This window comes from Malurus melanocephalus, unplaced genomic scaffold (assembly GCF_030028575.1).
Source record: "Malurus melanocephalus ecotype Western Australia unplaced genomic scaffold, MMel_1.1 scaffold_230, whole genome shotgun sequence".
Classification (NCBI taxonomy): Eukaryota; Metazoa; Chordata; class Aves; order Passeriformes; family Maluridae; genus Malurus; species Malurus melanocephalus.
The window spans coordinates 923,613-942,041 of record NW_026623462.1 but is presented as its reverse complement, the minus strand read 5'-3'; the positions used below and the strand labels follow the sequence as shown (position 1 = coordinate 942,041).

The window sequence follows — 18,429 nt, the reverse complement described above, 5'->3', positions numbered from 1 at the left end:
TGTGGGTTTAAATGAGAATCGTTCATTTCAAAAGGGTATTACTACATGCAGCTCTACATCACAGTATCACTGCGCTAATCCGAGCATTATTTCTACTTGCCACACACAGGAGTGCCCAGGAGTGATTYGCTGGTTAGTCCAAGCTACGTTGAAAATACTTATTTGAAGTTTTCTTAACACTTAGGAGGAGGATTGATATTTATAACCAGATGTAGCTCTGTAGAGGACGAGCAGYATGTGGACACGCACACAAGAAAATAAAAGCCTGGAATAAAGTCATCGAATCACAGAATGGTTTGTGTGAGAAAGGACTTTAAAGCCCATCTCATTSCACCACCTTCCACTATCCCAGGTTGCTCCAAGCCCCATCCAACCTGGCCATGGACATTTCTGAAAATGGGACAGCYACAGMTTCTCTGGGCAACCTGTGCCAGGGCCTCATCCCCCTCACAAGGAGTAATTTCTTCCTAAGTCCTGGCAGAAAATAAAGTACATCCCAAAGGTTCTGCAAAAGCCAGGGAACACCTGGCCAGGTGATACCTTTCCTTTGCCCCCAAATACCTTTAAATACTGAAATCACCCACTTTGAAGTTCAAGGCAAAGGAATGTTCCCATATGTGACCCCAGAAATAAGACTTACCTGGGCAGCCTGAGGAAAAGCAGAACWCAGAGCAGCATTGCTCGGAAAAGCTTTCAGAAGGCAAATCCACCTTCAAACCTAACACCCAATGTTAATCCAATAAAATAAAACTTACAGAAAAATAAATATGCAAAAGCCTCGTAAGAAGTGAGCAACACAGGCACAGGGTTGCCTTTAATTTGTTTCAGGGAAGCACACAGATCAGGATTTCAATCCTGTAAATTAAGATTTCAAAAAGGGAAGAAAACTTTTTTTTTTGCAGTTGTAATATACCTGCTTCAATTATGATTATGTCCCATTAATTTCAACGAGCTCTTCAAAGCTGACATTCTCCCTGGCATTTCAAGAAATAAAATAGCATTAAAGTCTTATTATTTGGGAAGAAAGAGCAAATATTTACGGCAGGAGCTCAGTTCATCACAGAAGACTGCTATGAGGGAGCATGAGTGATTTACTGCTTTCATTATTCAAGTTAAATAAATCTCCTCCTTTCCAAGCTATTGAATGTAGAGTTATGCTGGCAGAGTGGATTACATTTGATCTATGTACCATGACAAGTACTGAAAATTGTGGGCTTCATTGCTGTATTCACCCACTCCTTCCTGAACAGGAGAAAAAAGTGTCAATACACGGAGCAGCCTTTGCTCTGTGCCTCAGCACAAGAAAGCACAAAGCTTCTCTGGAGCTGTAATGAGTGTGGAGTCTGACTCCATGGAAACTGAGATAAACTCCTTTTAACTCTCTCAACTAATGATCAGGGTGTGGCGTGAGACAAAAATTTTCCTATCCATGAACACTTTATTTGCATATATCAGAGTTCATGACAGGCTTGCATTAATGCTAACAGAAGCTCTTTTTTTTTTATTTTTAAGCGTAGGGATGAAATTTTAATCACTGTGGAAGAAACAGCCTATCTGATTCAGTCTGGTTTCTCTATTGTTTGAAAATGAAAGTATTCAAATCTACTGTAGTTGTTTCAGAAGAGCAAGAAGATGATTTTCTTGCCTTGCTCAGCAGATAGGCAGCTCTGATACCAACCCGCAGGCTTTCGTCTGGGTTACTCTCACAGAGTTTGGGAGGCTGATAAGTGCTACAAGAATTTGGACAATGTTTAAGAGGTTCTGCTCCTCACTGGGATTTCTGTTATCACTTCATCACAGCCTACTCACACCACACCCCAACACAGCCAAACCACCACAGAAAAATCTGAAAAATGAAACCCCACAGTTTACAACCACTGCTCAAAGTACAAGGAGTTGTTTTGTTTATTTTATAGCCCACTTCATCTATGGGCTTGTCAGGAGACCCAGGAAGACTSCCCATGCAATCAAGACCTTTAACTTTACATTTAAACCTTTCAACTTCACCATTTTAGCTCTAGGAACAGCAAGCCGTGTTTGATACCATCACTAGCAGCAGAGGTGCCACCACAACTGTCACCTACATCAGAAACCAAAGACTGAGTTTCTAGCACGTTTTGCCAGGAAATTTAGGAACAAAAACCACAATCATGAAGRAAAGTTTTATTTGACTTGTAATGCCCACATCCTAAGATTAAAGATTTTTTTTTTTAAATAAGCTGCAAAGAAAAAAAGATAGAAGCAAAACAAGAACAGATTTTTACACCTTTAGGAAATCAAGAGAAAAATAGGCACAAGTTTACATTCATTAGTTTCAGATATGGCAGAGGAATGTTCCACTGAAGAGGGATAAATAAAATCCTGCKTTCCCACCTCCCTGTATGAGACAACCCAAGTCATGCTCTTCAAAGCCACGCTGATCTTGTAGATACAAGGCAGATTTTTCCTCATAATTTTTTTATTAATGTGCTTTAAAGATCATAAAGACCCTCCKAGAGCCATTTGGCATAGTCTCTACTTACACACTAAAGTACTGAGGATGTACTTTTACTTCTGGTGAAGCTTGTTACAACCTCCACATAAATGAAAGTCATGCATATTTTAAATTCTGTTTAAGCATCAGACACTACTGAGGGATTTTATTTCATAGCTGCTAAGCCACTTTAAATCCCCATCAGTGTTAAAATCTYGCAAGTGTCAGCCCAGGATGATTTAACCCCTTGAGAGTAAGAGTTCATCACAAAAAAAAAGGTGAATGTCTTATCTCACGGGATTCTACCCGAATACACATCTCAGCTGCTACTGATACTGAAGAATTTCCTTTGCTAAACACAATATTGCTGGGGAAGGGATTTTCTAGGGATCTCAGGAAGCCAGAGGGCAGGCAGGTGATCCATCATACTCTCTCACTTTACCCTGCAATACAGATGAGTACCAGAGTCACCTTTTGGGCTGAGTGGGATGAGTGGAATCCCAAGGAGCTGAACACAGAGGGTCACTGAGAGCACTCCTCAGGCCAGGGAGAGCTTCTTCCACAGGAACAGCTCCTGTGAACCCCCTGATCCTCGCAGTTCCCTTCAAGGGCTGCAAAAACCTTTCTGCCTTTCCTCTTGAGCTASACTGGGATTGGGGAGGGACAAAGAGCAGCAATGAAATGAGGGGAAGGTTTAGAGAAGTTTAACATCCATCCCAGTGAAGATAAAACCAGTTTGTCTCGGCAAACATCCTTGGCTGCTGCAGGACCAAGTCACTGCTGGTGAGCAAAGGCRGAGAACTCGACCTTCAAGAAGCTGCAGATGTTCCTGAGGCAGATTCCTCTTTACCTTCACTGGGAGGGCTGTGTAACCTATTTGCARTAAGTGCTAAGGAAAAGCATCAAGCAGTAATAAAACAGTCTTTCTTCATTTGATTGATYAGGAATTTACAATTTCTTAGCTTAAAAAGCCACAGTGCAAGTTAGTGTTTGCTTCAGGGGGACCCTGTTTTAGTATCCTCTCCCGCAAGGACGCAAAAGCCCGAAGTCAGCGGCCAGTGTTCTTGTCTGTACACAAAACAGGCAGGCTGCCCAAGCACTGAGGCCAAAAGACACTCAAAATAGTAAATAAATACACATAAAACAACACTAAAAATGAGAATTTAACAGCACTGATTGTTTGGAATTACAATCCATCTCATTACATTAATCTTCACATTTTAGAATCTTTTTAACCATTATTCAAAAGCTGCTGAAGTGACTCTTTCTTCTAAACCAGCCATACAAGAGCACAAAGCACTATCAACATTATTTTTTTGGCAAAGCAACTTGCTTTCAGAATATACCACACTTCCAAATCACAGTTTACATGTAGCAGGTGTGTCGTGCTAATACAATATCCTCCATTTCTTCTCTTCCTGCATACTGCCAGGAGCAAGACACCTCAGAGACCTTTCCTAGTTTCAACTGCTGTCTCTTAAATCCTTCTCATAACAGTTTATTCCACGCAGCCTCACTTGGGGCAGCTGCTCCTAATTTCTGCCTCAGCATTGTCCTGTTTATTGCATTAATCTGGTTTCCAGGATAAGCCACATCAGTCTGATGTGCTTACAGAGCACCAGATGTTACTGTGYTCTACACGCACCCCCCTGCAAACATCTCAGGAGCATTTCAAGGAATCACAGAACCACAGAATCGGTCAGGTTSGAAGAGACAACAGTGGATCAWCTGGTCCCACCTCCCTGCTCAGGGAGGGTCACCCTAGAGCACATGGCACAGCACATTTATCTGCTYCTTTTATGTCCTCCTGTTTACTTTTTTTCTCTGTTTACTTCCTTCCTGCTTTTACCAGCAGAATCCACATTAGATATCTGAAGAGGAAGAAAGCATTTGTATTCTCCAAGCCCACACAGTGACTTTCCACTCATATGGAAATTCCAGATTCTTACAGATTTTTTTCCCTTGCAAAAATACGTCCAGATAAGCCTTATGTCTTTCACCCAGAACACACACACAAGGGGTAACTAATCAGTCTGGAACAAAAACAGTGAAGCTCATGTTTTTGTGGAAGTCTTGAAGACCTCCTCATTCTGAGGGTGGGACTTGCACCTATGTGTGGACTGAAACAGGAGAAGGCACAGGCTGGATCTCAACCTTTATCTGTGGTTTTGCACTTACAGAGAACTGAAGCAAATCACTGCAAACCTCACACAAAAGCCAGGACTGCCTCAAGCCAACAGCATGAAGCTGAGGCAGGGGARGTTTAGGTTGGATATCAGGAAAAGGTTTTCCACCCAGAGAGTGGGCAGGCACTAGAAYAGGCTCCCAAGGGAGGTGGTCACAGCACCAAACCTGTCTGAGTTCAAGAAGCTTGGACGACACTCTCAGCACATGGTGGGATTGCTGGGTGTGCTGTGCAGAGCAAGGAGTTAGACTCGATGATCCCAATCCCTTCCAACTCAGCATATTCTATGATTCTGTGATTTTTATGATTCTCTAAGTTCAGCACACTCCACTCCACTGCTGCTGTCCTACACAAGTATCCAGCTCGGGTCACATCCCAAAGCAGATTCCAGGTGCTGGCTGAGCAGTCAGSATCACAGCATTTGTGAAGCACTACTAAGTCATGCACACACACATTTGATCATTACCTAAAATTATGCTGTATTTCTTAGGACTGACAGACTGTGAAGAGTGATTTCCTCTCTAGAAGCTTGATCCCAGCTATCCAACCTCCAACTATCGGCACATAACCTCACATCCGACATCTACACCTCTCATTACCYTGTGCATAACAGCAATAGGCACCACATTATTAACCTTTCCCTCTGTTTGTASACACCCCACACCTCCAACACAGCAAAAGCTGCTGCTGGCTCATTCTGAAATCCAGCAAGGCACTTTGATGGACGTCAAAGACTTCGTGCAAGCACAGGCAGGATGCAAATCCCCCCTCCTCCTCACAATAACCTGCCTTAGGGGCAAACACAGACCTCAGCAACTTCCTAAGCAAGGACAACCAGGATACAGATCCAGTCATCCAGTCTGCAAAGAGCAGCAACACCAAGGGAGCAGACCAATATCCCTAGAGTTTCAGACTGCTTGTAAAAGTCTGCATTTTACTTCAGTGCTTTACAGAACTATTTCTTCCTCCCTGGGAAAGAAATCTTTGCTAGTCACATTGCATGTGTTAACACACTTAAGGTAAAAATCAACAGTAGTTAATGTCTGTAGGAACACAGCAGAGAAGAACAGTAATAAAAATCCCTAAGCAAGCAAAGCCTCCTTGAGAAGCTAATGGTCAAGTGGAGAATTTAGTAATGATATTCCTGTTCCCAGACACAATCGTAAACATCAGGGGTTTACCTCCCAGAAAACACACAGGCAAAACAGGTACATACATTGCCCTATTCAAGAGAATTGGGCAAAAATCTGGGCCCGGGCAGTTCAGGACACAAGGTATATAGGAAACACTGAAAGTAATAATAATAATAAAAAGAACAGGAAGATGAACAAAGAAGAAATTCAAACCATAAGCTGGCAAGTGGTCCTGGATCCATCCCAGCAAACACTACTGGCTACAAAAAGCAGAAGGTCCCACCAGATTGCTGCGTGTTCACATAGTCTTGCTGTCATTGCTGCACTTTGCAGGTAGTTTTATCCATCTCTGGGAGGAAAAGGTCCTTGTACAAAAGTGTTTTCCTGCCCTGACATCAGATGAGCTCCTCCTTCAGTGGCTCTGTTTCCCCAGGCAGCATGCCATTCATCTCTGGGGAGGTCTCGGTGCCCAGATATCCCAAGAGGATCTCRCTGCGGCGCCGTGACAGCTGCAAAATGTCCTCTGCCAGCAACTGCACTGTCGTGTACCTCACATTGTCGAAGTCAAACATGTCCTTCAGATATTGGACTATCTGGTGCTGCAAGAAAAGGAAGGTTTATAGTCAGACCTCCTTCACCTGATGGTACCAGCCATCAAGGGCACACATCTGCAGCTTTAAGCCAGCAGACAGGAGTTCCACTCAGATGAGGTACAGAAAAGCCACCTTACCTTGAAGAAACTGCAGACTTCGGATAGCTGCTGCTTGGGCCCCAGAAAACCAAAGGCTAGAACAGGACTGACATGCTCCGATACGGAGTAGAAATGAGAGATAAAGCCATCTGGTACCTGCCACAGRGAAGGACAGRATTAGTTGGTCTTCATTCTCAGACAGAATTAGCAGCTTATTCTGTATCAGCCACCAACTTCTCTGCCAGAAAGCATCAAGCTTCAGTAACAGAAGTTAAGAGCTATTTGGAACATCTCTTCTTCAAAACTACATTTATCTTTCAGATCCCTTGAAGGATGACTGGAGCTTTCTATCTTCATGATTCTAAATTGCTATTTCAAGAGGAAAATGAACAGAAGAAAATGAAAAGCAATCACCAGCCAGCCTTTATAGCCTCTATTTATAATTCGCTGACCAAGCCAGGAAAGGACATGCAAATATCCAAGGCAGAGCTACTGCATGACAGTTCCAGTAGAGCTTCCAGTGCTCTCATTTCTGTCTGTGCCATCTTAGGAGCCAAACCCCATTGTAGTAGCTGGTTGAGGGATCAAGCTGAAAACTTGCCAGAGGCCACAGACCCCAAGACAGAACCAGGGGTATGAAGTTGTGGCTTCCTGTTCCCCAGCTCCATAAACTCGTCTGCTGTGATACTTTAGGAAGTCGCAGATTTAAGTTAAACTCATCAAATAATGGCTAATTAGCATCAGCATCAGGGAGCGGAGCAGTGCCTGAGCTATTCCTTTTGCTGCCAGCAAAGAAAATACAATTCAGGAGCAGTCCCTTTCTGCTTGGGGTCTATGGCCATTCCTGCACTATTGTGAGCAGGGAAAGGCAACACYAGACAGGCAAGGCTGTCTTTTGAATCCTCACATTAAGAAAAAGGGAGAACAAACTCAGACTGATTCAGTAAAATACTGGCATGGCACTGGAGCAGTGACAGCAGGACCTCAGGGCTCYAAAGCATCACAAAGAATGGGATTCTATTCAGTCTTCTACCACCTAACATTCTGCACTCCGTCAAGATCTATGTTCTCTTGTCAGCCTCAAATACATTAGATTCTTTCCCTTTTGATTAATTTTGCTTACCATCAGAAGCCTCCTTTTTGCTTTCAGAACTGACCAGCAGGCAGTTGCTAGAGCCTACAATTAACAGAAAGAGAGCATTAGTTACAGGGAATGCTTGAAAAAGCCCAAGTTTACCAACACATTGTCATCAAAACATCAAAGCARTGGCCCTTTTGTGCCAACAACTCTAAAATGACAAAATTGAAGTGAACTGGAAGCAGATTTAGCCACTTCAGATCCATTCCAGAGAAGCCGAAGGGTTTTTRAAGATTGTTAATATGATCTGACATAGCTGCCCAACAGCCCACAATCCCTGTAAGCAGACAGCTGTTACAAAGTGCCATTTTATTCTCAGTCTATGAAACCAATCAGTCTTAAAAAAAAAAAACAGCTGGGGGGCAGGACTAAAGAAAAGCTTTGCAATGTGATCTTCAGTGTCTGCTGAGGTACTGCCAGAATGAATGGCCACGTGCTAAACACCACACATATTTTTCCCTACATTTTGAAACCCTTATTCTCATTCACAAAAATAGGTGCTGTCATCTTTTAACATCTCCATGGCATCACTAATAAAGGCCCCTACAGCCATAAGTCTGGTTACCAACCAGATGCTTTCAGAATAAGGAAAGCTTTCCTGTAAACAATTTCCATGCACAAGAAGACTGTTGTTTAGAGCTTCAGGAAAGCGTGGCATTTATAAAGAGAGGATTGAGCCCAGCCGGGAAGGATGAGGTTATGCTCWTTTCTGGCCTTGGCACTGATCTCACACTCACACCAGCACTCCCTGTCTCACGCACCGTCTCCTTGAAGCTGTCGGACAGCCAGCGGTTGCGCAGCACGGCCAGCACGGAGGAGGGAGGGTTCTCCAGATCCTCAAAAGCATCCATGAGGATGAAGTCCAGCACAATATCAAAGAARCTCATGCACACCACCTGTCAGAGAGCAGAACAGTCTGTAAAGGGAACAGGTTTTAAAAAGAGAGACGGTCTCTTTTGGTTTGAAKCAACAAAATGTAACAAGCTGAAGTCAATGTCATATTTCAGCAGCAGCTCTTTCACTCCTAGGCCATTCCTAYATATGCATTATAATACARTCWCAGTGMTTTGGCTTTYAARGGACTTTAAAACCATCCAGTTCCACMCCCTGTCATGGGCAGGCACATCTTCCACTAGACCAGGTTGCTTCAAACCCCRTCCAGCCCGGCCTYRAGCACTTCYAGGGATGGGAATTCYACAACCTCTCTGGGCAAGAATTATCTTCCAATCTCTCTGCAACTCTGTAAAGACAACATCTTTACCAACCCCTCTTCCTTCCAGTTCCTGCTGAGTGGTTGGCCAGGTCTCYTGCTTCAGGGCGTAGCGCAGCATCTCCTCGTAGCTTTCCAAGAAAGCTTTGGGATTCTGGGAGAGCAGAGAAACAAAGCAGAAGTTTGACTACTCAGATTTAAGCTGACATCAACATCACAGTAGTCACCAGCATGCAGATGAAGTTTTCTTCTTCCAACACACTGGATAAACTCTTGGTTGGGATAGGGGAACAATTATCCCTGTGMTCAAGACACAGCTCAGTTGTTATACAAACTTCCTACCTTTTCAGCTTTTGTCATCAGTCCTATCACCATCTGCTTCCCAACCTCCCCAAAAAACAGCTGATTGCTTTCATCTTCCAGCARCTCCTGCAATGGGAACACAGATGTCTCCTGTGAGCACCTACACACCCTCAAATTTTGATCTGGGAGAAAAAAAGGACAGGACATAAAGCAGTGCAATGCTGTACACAGCAGTGTTGTTAACCTTTAATAAGGTGGAATCTAGGAWGCAAAACTGTGCTCTCCAGAAACATGCTGCTGGCAGCCACATGCCATGGAAATCCAGGAGCCATTCTCACCTGAAATGCCTGCCTGACACAATGCAGCTTCGCCAGGAAATCCTGGTCACTGTAGCAGCCAAGGAGCTCTGTCCTAAAGGCAGAAGGGAAGAAATGAGTAAATTCCAATTCTCCTGATGTTGTTCCTACCAACTCTGGTCCCCTAAAAACAAAAAACTAATTTCCCAATGTGCTCAGGAGAACGGAACAGTCACATTCCCCTTATCCAGCTCCCTGGGGACACAGAGCACCTCTGCCAGGCTGGTACAGACTATGCCAGCCTCTCAGAACAGTCACACTTCCTATCACTAATTTCCTGGGGCAATTACTCTTCCTTAACATGMGTGTGCCTAAAATCTGGGGTTAATTCCCTAGGAAGGGAAAACTAGCAGAAAGTGGTTATGGGGCTGCTCAAAGGCAAATTATGTGTTCACAGTGCCCCAAGGATCCCTGACACAAGGCCCCACAGCTCCAGCTGGCTCTTCACCTCAGCGTCCGGCATGCGACCTTCCCTTCTTTCACCAACTGCAGAGCTTCTTCATATGCTGCCACTGGCTTGGACAGGTGGAATGGCATTTCCTCAAAGGGGAGAGAGTCAAAGAGCTGTGGAAATAACAAGRGGCATGGGAAGAACAAAATGAGCTCATTAAATATTTGCAAATAGACAAGAGACTGCACACAAGCAAGGTGGGCCTTCTTCASAGAATCTTCAGCTAGCAAAGCTTGTCAGTGACAATTCTTTCATGCAAAGGTATTTCTTTTTCCACCAAAAGCTGTCTCAGCTGACACAGCTTAATATCCCCTAAAATTTACACCACCAAGCCACATTATATCAGATAATAGTACTTTCCTAGCTGTTATGGCATGTTTTCCACAGTAGATAGGAAGATGACATGGAAGTGCTGGTTGGAAGAGCATTCATCATCCCCCTAATTAAAAAGCTTTTCCTAACATCCATCATGAACCCCCCCCCAGCTTGGGCTTTTTTCTCTGTGTTTGATCATCTTCCTCTCCCCAGGTATGTTTGGCTCTGCTGCCTTTGTGCCTTCCCTCCAAGCCACTGTGACACACAGCTGACACTTCAGTCACCTCTGCTGCGGAGAAGAAGGAATCCTCYGAAGCTGAGCTGTCCTCATCATCCGTCCGCAGCCGCAACGATCCATCCGCCAAYGGAAGCATTAAAGTCTTYTCTGGAGGAGAGAAAGAAACCACASATGTTGGAGTTCAYGGACCAACATTCCTCTTAGCTMCTGTGATCTCWCCCASWCSCACTTTGTCACTCCCCCATTGCCTGGATTACAGAAAAGAYGTAAAACCAGGCAGGAAATTGGCATTTTACTGCAGCCAAATCCCTACCCAGATCCAGCAGCACGCTGTCCGAKGGGAGTGAGGAGCCAAACTCTTCCTGGAGGTGGTAGGCTCGGTGCAAGAGGGACTCCAGCTTCTCAGCAAACTCCCTCTTCTGGGACTCATCCTGGAACACACATAAATGCCACCTTTAGTTAGCCAGCTGGGCACAGACAGATTGGACAGCACAAATATGAGAGGAAATTTTCAGTAAAAATGGGATTTGCRGTTTGCAGATTAAATGATTAAAAATAAAAACAGAGACGAGTCATTAATCCTACAATGCAGCTAATAATGCACGGGGAGGGAAGCTTTTACGCAGCCTACTCAAACCCTCTGGCTTTTGAGCTGCACAGTTTTGTTTTCCTGTAAAAAAAAGGAAGAGAGAACTAAAGAACTTTAACCTGTCACCCAGAAAAACAGGTATTTTAATAAGTTACAGACCACTTAATTCTCCTGTTTTGTGACTTTAGCCTAATTTCAAGGAGAAATCACATCAGGAAACCTTGTTGAATATAACAGGATATCCACAACTGGATAATAGTCTTTAGATTAAGGTGCTGGGCATAACCAATGTTTGCTGTAAGCAACGCAGGAAAATGGAAAAGAAAAAAGATGTGGGGAAAACAAGTCTTAAGCATCATCTTGCCTTCATGCCCCTATGTTTGCATGAGTATCTCACCCAGAAGACAGAAGCATTAACAAGAAGCACAAAATCTGTTTTYATAATGAATCAACTGGTTTTAAGGCAGTTTTAGAAACACTCCAGGGCTCTTCAAGGAGAGCCAACAACAACAGAATCCAGATTTGACTTGGATAAATATTATCCAGCACAAAAGACAAATGTCCCACATACTTACTACACCAGACTGTTTACAAAAGGCTGGGAACACTTTTTTTTTTTTTTCCAGTGAGAACTCCTGGAGAGCTGGGAGTTCAGCTCCTTTCGTAGTCCTGAGTTCCAGCAGGTTTTTTAATTTTGTGGCTGTCACTGAGCCATTCTAGTTTGGATCTCCTCATATCACAGGTCTCCCCTGCATARTCCTCAAGTCCCAGGCAGCACAGGGCTGTCCTAAAATCCTGGTTTCTGCAGCTGCAGGCTGAGTGAGTGACACATCTTGTCTACCAAGTTACCACTGCTCCCCTCATTCACACACACACAGCTGGGCTCTGCTCTCCACTTTCAAATGCATTAAAAAATTAGAGAYAACACAGCCAGCCAAAGCAACGCTGCATTCATCACAGCCTTTTCCCACCACAGGCTGTGCCACGGGAGGACACGTGTGACAGTGAGTGACACAAGGCTGGAAGGTGGGTAGGAAAGCTGGGGAATGAGGGGGCGAGACGTATTAAAAAGAGAAAGAAATTAAAAACACCCACTCCCATTGCATAAGGAAGCTGCAGATGCAGACAGCTCTTAAACAGAGTCTGGCCTGACTCTGCCCTTAATTTACTCTCCTTTTAACCTCCCACTGTTTACTGCTTCTAGCAGCCAGGCTGGCCCTTCAGCATGTTCCCCAGCTGGCAAACGCCAAGGGAAAGTGGGGACCTACCTCTGAAATGTTCTCAGACAAGCTCTCTTGCTGTTTCCTGCTGTCCCAGGGCACAGGGGTGCTGGTGCAAGCACTGTCCCTCTGCCTGATGCTCAGTGCCTGTTCCCATTTCTGCAGAGCCTCCTCAAACAGCTCCATGCCTGGAAATGCAACCAAATACCAGCTGTGAGACTCCCAGGGCACTCAGGAACAAAGAGATACAGRACAAGTCTTTGCTCAGTCAGAAAATCCAGGAAAGTGGGAAATCTATCTGCAGCTTATARACCAAACATATTTTATTTCTTTCCCTTTTAAATATGGTTTATTTTGGATTAGAAGTTACGGAGAACATCCCTAAAYTGGTCAAAACGTCATCTGTGTTACTTCCAAAATGAGAAATGCACYAGATGAGGCTGTTGCTCCACAACAGTATTTTGAAAGCAAATTATTCACTGACAATAGAAATGAATGGGGTTTTTTTAAGAGAAAATGGGATTTTTATAAATAAGAAGTGACTGAGTTTAAGCTGAGAATGGAAAGGAACTTTCTGTTAGAGCTCTACATCAAGCTGCTGAAGCTCTATGTTAATTCTCACCCTCTCCTTGCTCTCGCAGTGATAAACAACTCTCCCAGGGCGATGATACCCATGTACCTGCTTACCTTGAACATAGAGGCTTTCTGCACTGGAATCACCAATGGCTCCAGCATCTCCCATTGCCTGGGGGTCCCACATCCCTGGGGGTATTGGACTTGAGGAGTTGACTGCTACCATCTGCAGGAAGGGAGCAGAGGGTACCAAATGCCTTTTGAATTCTTTCCAAGGTTAGAGATGGTAAAATCACACAAACACCACCACCAGTTAAACTTCAACAAAAAGGCATTTTGCTTCCCCATGTTTGCCCTTGTGCTCCCCTGTGCTGATGAGCACTAAAAGGAGAGCACTGATGGTGGCCACAAGACCAGGAAAGCTCCAAAGCAATTGCTACAAAGGCACCAGGATTTTCATGGAAAGCTCACGTCAGCCCCAGCTGTCTGTACAAAAAAACTCTGGGGGTGGCAGGAAAGCAACCAGAGTCCAAAGAGTTTCCCAGAAAAGAAAAAATAATTCAGGAATCCCCAGAGGGCAAGGGGATTCCTCATTCTTTGTAACCAAACCCTCTCCTGGGAGGCTTGAGAGCTACAATCCACACAGCAGTGTCAGCTTTGTCCAATTTCACACCAGAGCATCAATGTCTTCTAAACTCGGACCTAATAWAGTGCAGGATTCAACACTATCACTGACCAGAGTTTTCCTGTGGCTTAGAGAAAGATGTCCAAACGTGAACCTGGTACTAAAAAAAAGCTACAGTAATCAGCTGACAGATAAATTCTTGCCCTGGTCCTATTGATCAATCCTGTGAGTGCTAATAAATCACCTTGAGATGCAGAACTGCAAATCATCAGTTCACTGCTGCCAATTTACTTAGTGGATGGTAAARAGGAAGCAAATGAGAGCACAGGCAAAACCTGCAGCTGTGCAAAGGGTGAGCTGTTATYCCATCAAGTCATATGAAAACTGGAAGTACAGGGTCAGCTCATCTGTACAGAAACACAGCCCTCACCATGGGGATATCCCCACCCAGGCACCAGCAGTGGATAAAGAACTTTATGGATTGCTTTTCTTCTGAACAGAAACACAACTTCAGTGATAAAAAACCTGAACGGCATCTGGGTGAATTGAGAAGAAATTGAGAAGCCAAGGGGTGAATTACACAGATGTGAGTCCTGCYGGGGCAGAAAGAGGCCAGAGCTGGACACAGCTTGGTGCTCACTGCCACATCTCATTACAGCCCGGTTTACCAGGGAATGCTGTGCCACCACTGCCGCCTGCTGGAGACACACTTTGGCCAGCACGGATTTCAACAACTTCTGGCGCTTTAGCTGTGCTAAAAACAGCAACTCCAGCATGTCCTGTGGGGTGCCGGCACCCGACACCTCCCTTCAAAGGGGTGATTTTTCCCTCTCCTTGCCCCAAGCAGCCTCTGAGGCTGGGCAATGCCAAGGGAGGACTTGGCAGCAATTCACAGAGGTTCATCTGTGTCCCCCCTGCTCCAGCAGAACACCAGGCTCTGAGCAATGGGGATGTGAAACAGGTCTGGAAGCCACAAATACTTCTGGTTTTGGTCTCACAAAAGGTGGATATAAACACAGGATATAAACCCCTGCCTGGTTAAGCCTGAATTACCTGTACTCWTAGGCTGCTTTTGGCTTTGGAGGAGGCAGAACGACTAAGCTGCGTTCTCAACCTGCTCTGTTTCCTGAACAGAGCTATCAGATTTTTGTAGTTAATTTAGTTCTAAGAACAAAGCAAGCCCCAGCACAGAAGGGAGGRGCTGCTGGGCCACCCAAACCCCACCTTGGGGGAAAGCAAACAARCTCCCCATTGTTGTGACACCCAGCAACAACCCGGCCTCACTCTTTGAGGGGGTCACAGAGAGCTCCAAGGAATCAACAGAGAGCTCCAAGAAATTATGGCCATTTCCCACAGGGAAATCCCTCCTGCAGCTCCTCCTTGGCCAAAAAACTGTGAGGTACCCTGAAGCTCCCAGCCTCTGGAAATTGCTGCTCTGATTTCACACAGGGAACTCCAGACATTCAGTGCAAGGTTAATATCAGAACCCGCCCTACAATTACACTGCAACCTGCTCTGCTCCAGAGGCTTTGGCATTCCCCATGGGCCAACACAAGCCCAAAGATTTGGTGATCTTGTGACAGATACGTGCACTCACGTCTCCCAGCCCTGCCAACAAGTTCCTTACCGAGGCGAGGCTGTGGGAGGAACTGGAATGTTTGCTGGGCTCAATGGAGGAAATCCCGCTGAGTGTGTCATTGCTCTTGCTGCCAGGGCTCTGGACTCTCCTGCTGGAGTATCCTGCAGTTGGGAAGGTCACACAAAAACAGGATTTTAGGCCCAGGTGACTGCAGCAGGGAATAGGGAGGGGGACATCATCCTCTCCAGTGGTACTGGGGATRGGCAAAGCAGCATCCAATACCTAGAAATAATCCACACATCTCCTGTCTGCTCTGCTTTGCTCTGAGACTAAGAAAGCTGGTGTCAGCAGGGATCTGAGGCTGAGGAATGAATTCACTGCTTATGCATAGCAGGAGGCAAGTGGAAACCAGGAAAAATTCTACCTTCCCTCAGGACAGGCAGAGCACAGATAATTCTCCTTTGATTTTCATACGTTTTGCCAAACAAATGCTTAATCTCTAAAGTGTTTTGCTGAGGGCCTGGGTCAGTTTTACCCCTAAAATCAGCACCCTAAAAAGCAGGTGAGGAAGCTGTTTTACCCCTAAAAGCAGGTGAGGGAGCTGCCCATGGTCTGGGAGTCACCACAGAGCAGGATGGACACTCCGAACTCCCCAGCCTGGCCCTCCCCTCTCTGGAGACCCACACTGACATCACAAGATCGATGTGGAACCAGGTCACTGCATGTCCGGGTCATTATCATCGGGGCAGCCTGGTRATGGTCCACAGGCTGGAAATGGGATGGGAGCTGCAAACCTCACTGAAAACCTCAGGACACCTTTTTTCCCCGAGGACTTGAGCTCAGAGTCTCTTCCTTTGCTCCCCAAACCCTGCGTTCGCAGCACTGTGCCACAGAATTCCCACTTCATCCCACATCCACTGCAYAAATGGCTTTGCCTTCCTCTCCCCACACCTTCCCACCGCTCCCTGTGCAACCTCTTTGGGTTTTTTTCCCTTTTCGCAAGGCCAACCTTTCTTCACAGAGGAGACCCTCCTGGTTGGCAGGATGGGCACCGTGATCCCTCCCGGTTTAAAGCCGCACTTGTCCGGGGCAATTTGCTTCTTTCGGCGGCGGCGCCGCTTCAGCTGATGAGCTGCAAGAGCCAAGGCAACCGTCCCCAAAGCTGTGGCAAACAGCACCTTGCGCAGGCCTGGAGAGAGCCGCAGCTGAGAGAAGACAGACTTTAAACACAAAAGAAATGGAAGAGCGACAATGAAAAATCAATTCCACCAAAAATCAATTCCACCGCCCTTTTATTTTAAACAACAAAACAACCCGTCTTAAATATGAAACACTTTGGTCTTATCCTCCCACCCACAAAACACAGCCCCTGCTAAACCACGAAGATGTAGCAGTGGAGAGACTGTGGAACATCATTTTGACAGGACTCAGAGAACTTGGTCTCAATCCTCATTACCAAAACACACTGCAAAATGTGCACACAGCCTGGGACAGATGCAATCCAGGTTACCCAAATTCAGCTCTGAAACCCTGGTGTGCAGCTGAGCTCTATTGCTCCAAGTGCTGCATCACTACAAGTGGGGAACATATTACTCTGCTTTAAAAGACAAGGCTTTTTATAGCGCCTTTGATGAGGAGAAAGATTGAACCTGCRTGTTCTCCCAGGGAGGGATGTGGGAAGTGCTTTTCTCTGTTCTCCAAGCCCACTCTGAGCAACTCTCTTCCACCACCCCAAACTCTCCCAAATTCCTCCAAACCCTCAAACTGTCCAGGTCCCCCAGCACCACCCCACTGTGCCTCCATCCCCCACAGCCAACCCCACAGAGCCAAACCCAAAGAATGTGACAGGAAAACCCTTCCTGCTCCTCRTACCTGCCCAAACGTCGTGTAAACGAACACGGGGATCTCTGCCACGGTCATTGCCAAGGCCTGCATGATGGACATTCCCTCTGTCCTTCTAAATGCCATGTCTGCACGAGGATCTCGGCACCTTCAGGGGCCGCCGCGGGGAAGGGCACTTGTGGATGCTGTGTGCGCTGCTCACAAAGGAATCCAGCTTTTCTCTGACATCTGGCTCGGAGTCCTGGYGTTGGCCTTCATCCAGCAATCRTCCTCCTGCAGAAAAGGRGAAAAATCAGATGAGTGAGGGGAAYAYACGCYSTGCTCCTCCTRGCACTGCACTTCAYAAAATACACACCAGGTCACTYGGAGCAGTAGATCTAAATCACCTCACCAACAGCAGCAATTCCTTTGCTTGTCCTACCAGCCACGGGGGAGGAGTCCCAAACTGCTCTAAAGCAGCAGCACCCTCGGATTTGACAGCTCCCAGRGATTTCTACACATACCAGAACTGCACATAGCTGGAGAGATTTTGTTTGCAGTCCCCATATTAAAAAAAAAAAAAAAACAATTATCCCAAATAACCACATGCACGTTTCCATTGTCAAAACTCTGCTTTCACAGAGTTTTCTGTGCATCRCAGCCCTGATCAGGGGTTTGCCCAGGAGATTTCAACACTGCTCGAGTTTCCTCAGAGCTTTGCCGGTGGGGCTGGGCAGAAGGGATGTCCTCACGACAAGGACAGAGTGACAGAAGGCAGTGATGTGTGACCCCAGAGCCGTGTGACAAAGCCCTGCTCCCGCCTGACACCCCGGGAGCACCTTACGGAATGTTCTCCGGGCAGTGGGAGACCAGACACGGCCGATGGGCTYTCCCCACAAGGTTAAACACAACGTCCTGACCACAGCAGGGACGAGAACAGCGAAGTGCAAGCAATTTTGGGCACAGAAAACCGCCTGGGGTTACCACACCGGGATGGGGAGTACAGGAACCATTTCCCCCCAGCCCTGCCCGCCGTAGGCACCCAGCGCCGGGGGTTAAACCCACCGGCCCGAGCGGGAAGCGCCCCACGGGACCCCCGCACCTGCACTGCAGCACGCTGGGCCCTGCAGAGAGAACTCCCGCACCCCCGACATCCCCCGACATCCCCCTGCGCCCTCGGGTGCCTCGCACCCCTGCAGCATCCCCGACCCCCTGCACTCATTCACGCCGGGGACATCCCGCAGCCCCAGCACACGGAGATCCCGCACCCTCCGCACCCCCCACCCCCACGACCGGCTTCAGCCGGAGGTCCCCGGCTCCGCGCTCCCTTCTCCGTCCCCCCCCCAGCAAGGATGGTGCGTCCCGGCGGGCCCGGCCCCCGCGAGCGGCGCGGGCGGCACCACTCACCGCTGCGGGGGGGGCGCGCSGCCCCGCTCGGCGCCCTCTCCCCGCGCCGCGCGCCATGGCCGCGGAAGGGCAGCGTCTCCTTCCCCCGCGCCGCAGCCCACCCCGCGCAGGGGCGGGGCCAC

The 18,429-nt window shown here is 46.8% G+C and overlaps 1 protein-coding gene across 1 annotated transcript; it reads right to left on the bottom strand.

Moving 5' to 3' along the window:
* Positions 1 to 837: 837 nt before the first annotated feature.
* MIGA2 (mitoguardin 2) lies at positions 838 to 17,047 on the bottom strand. The gene is given in 16 exon segments (XM_057374655.1): positions 838 to 6,390; positions 6,522 to 6,638; positions 7,606 to 7,659; positions 8,382 to 8,516; positions 8,886 to 8,984; positions 9,173 to 9,259; positions 9,472 to 9,544; positions 9,938 to 10,053; positions 10,540 to 10,640; positions 10,742 to 10,798; positions 10,801 to 10,924; positions 12,351 to 12,490; positions 12,990 to 13,101; positions 15,128 to 15,240; positions 16,089 to 16,299; positions 16,952 to 17,047. Coding segments are annotated over 16 exon segments (1,839 nt in total). The 3' UTR covers positions 838 to 6,186.
* Positions 17,048 to 18,429: the final 1,382 nt, after the last annotated feature.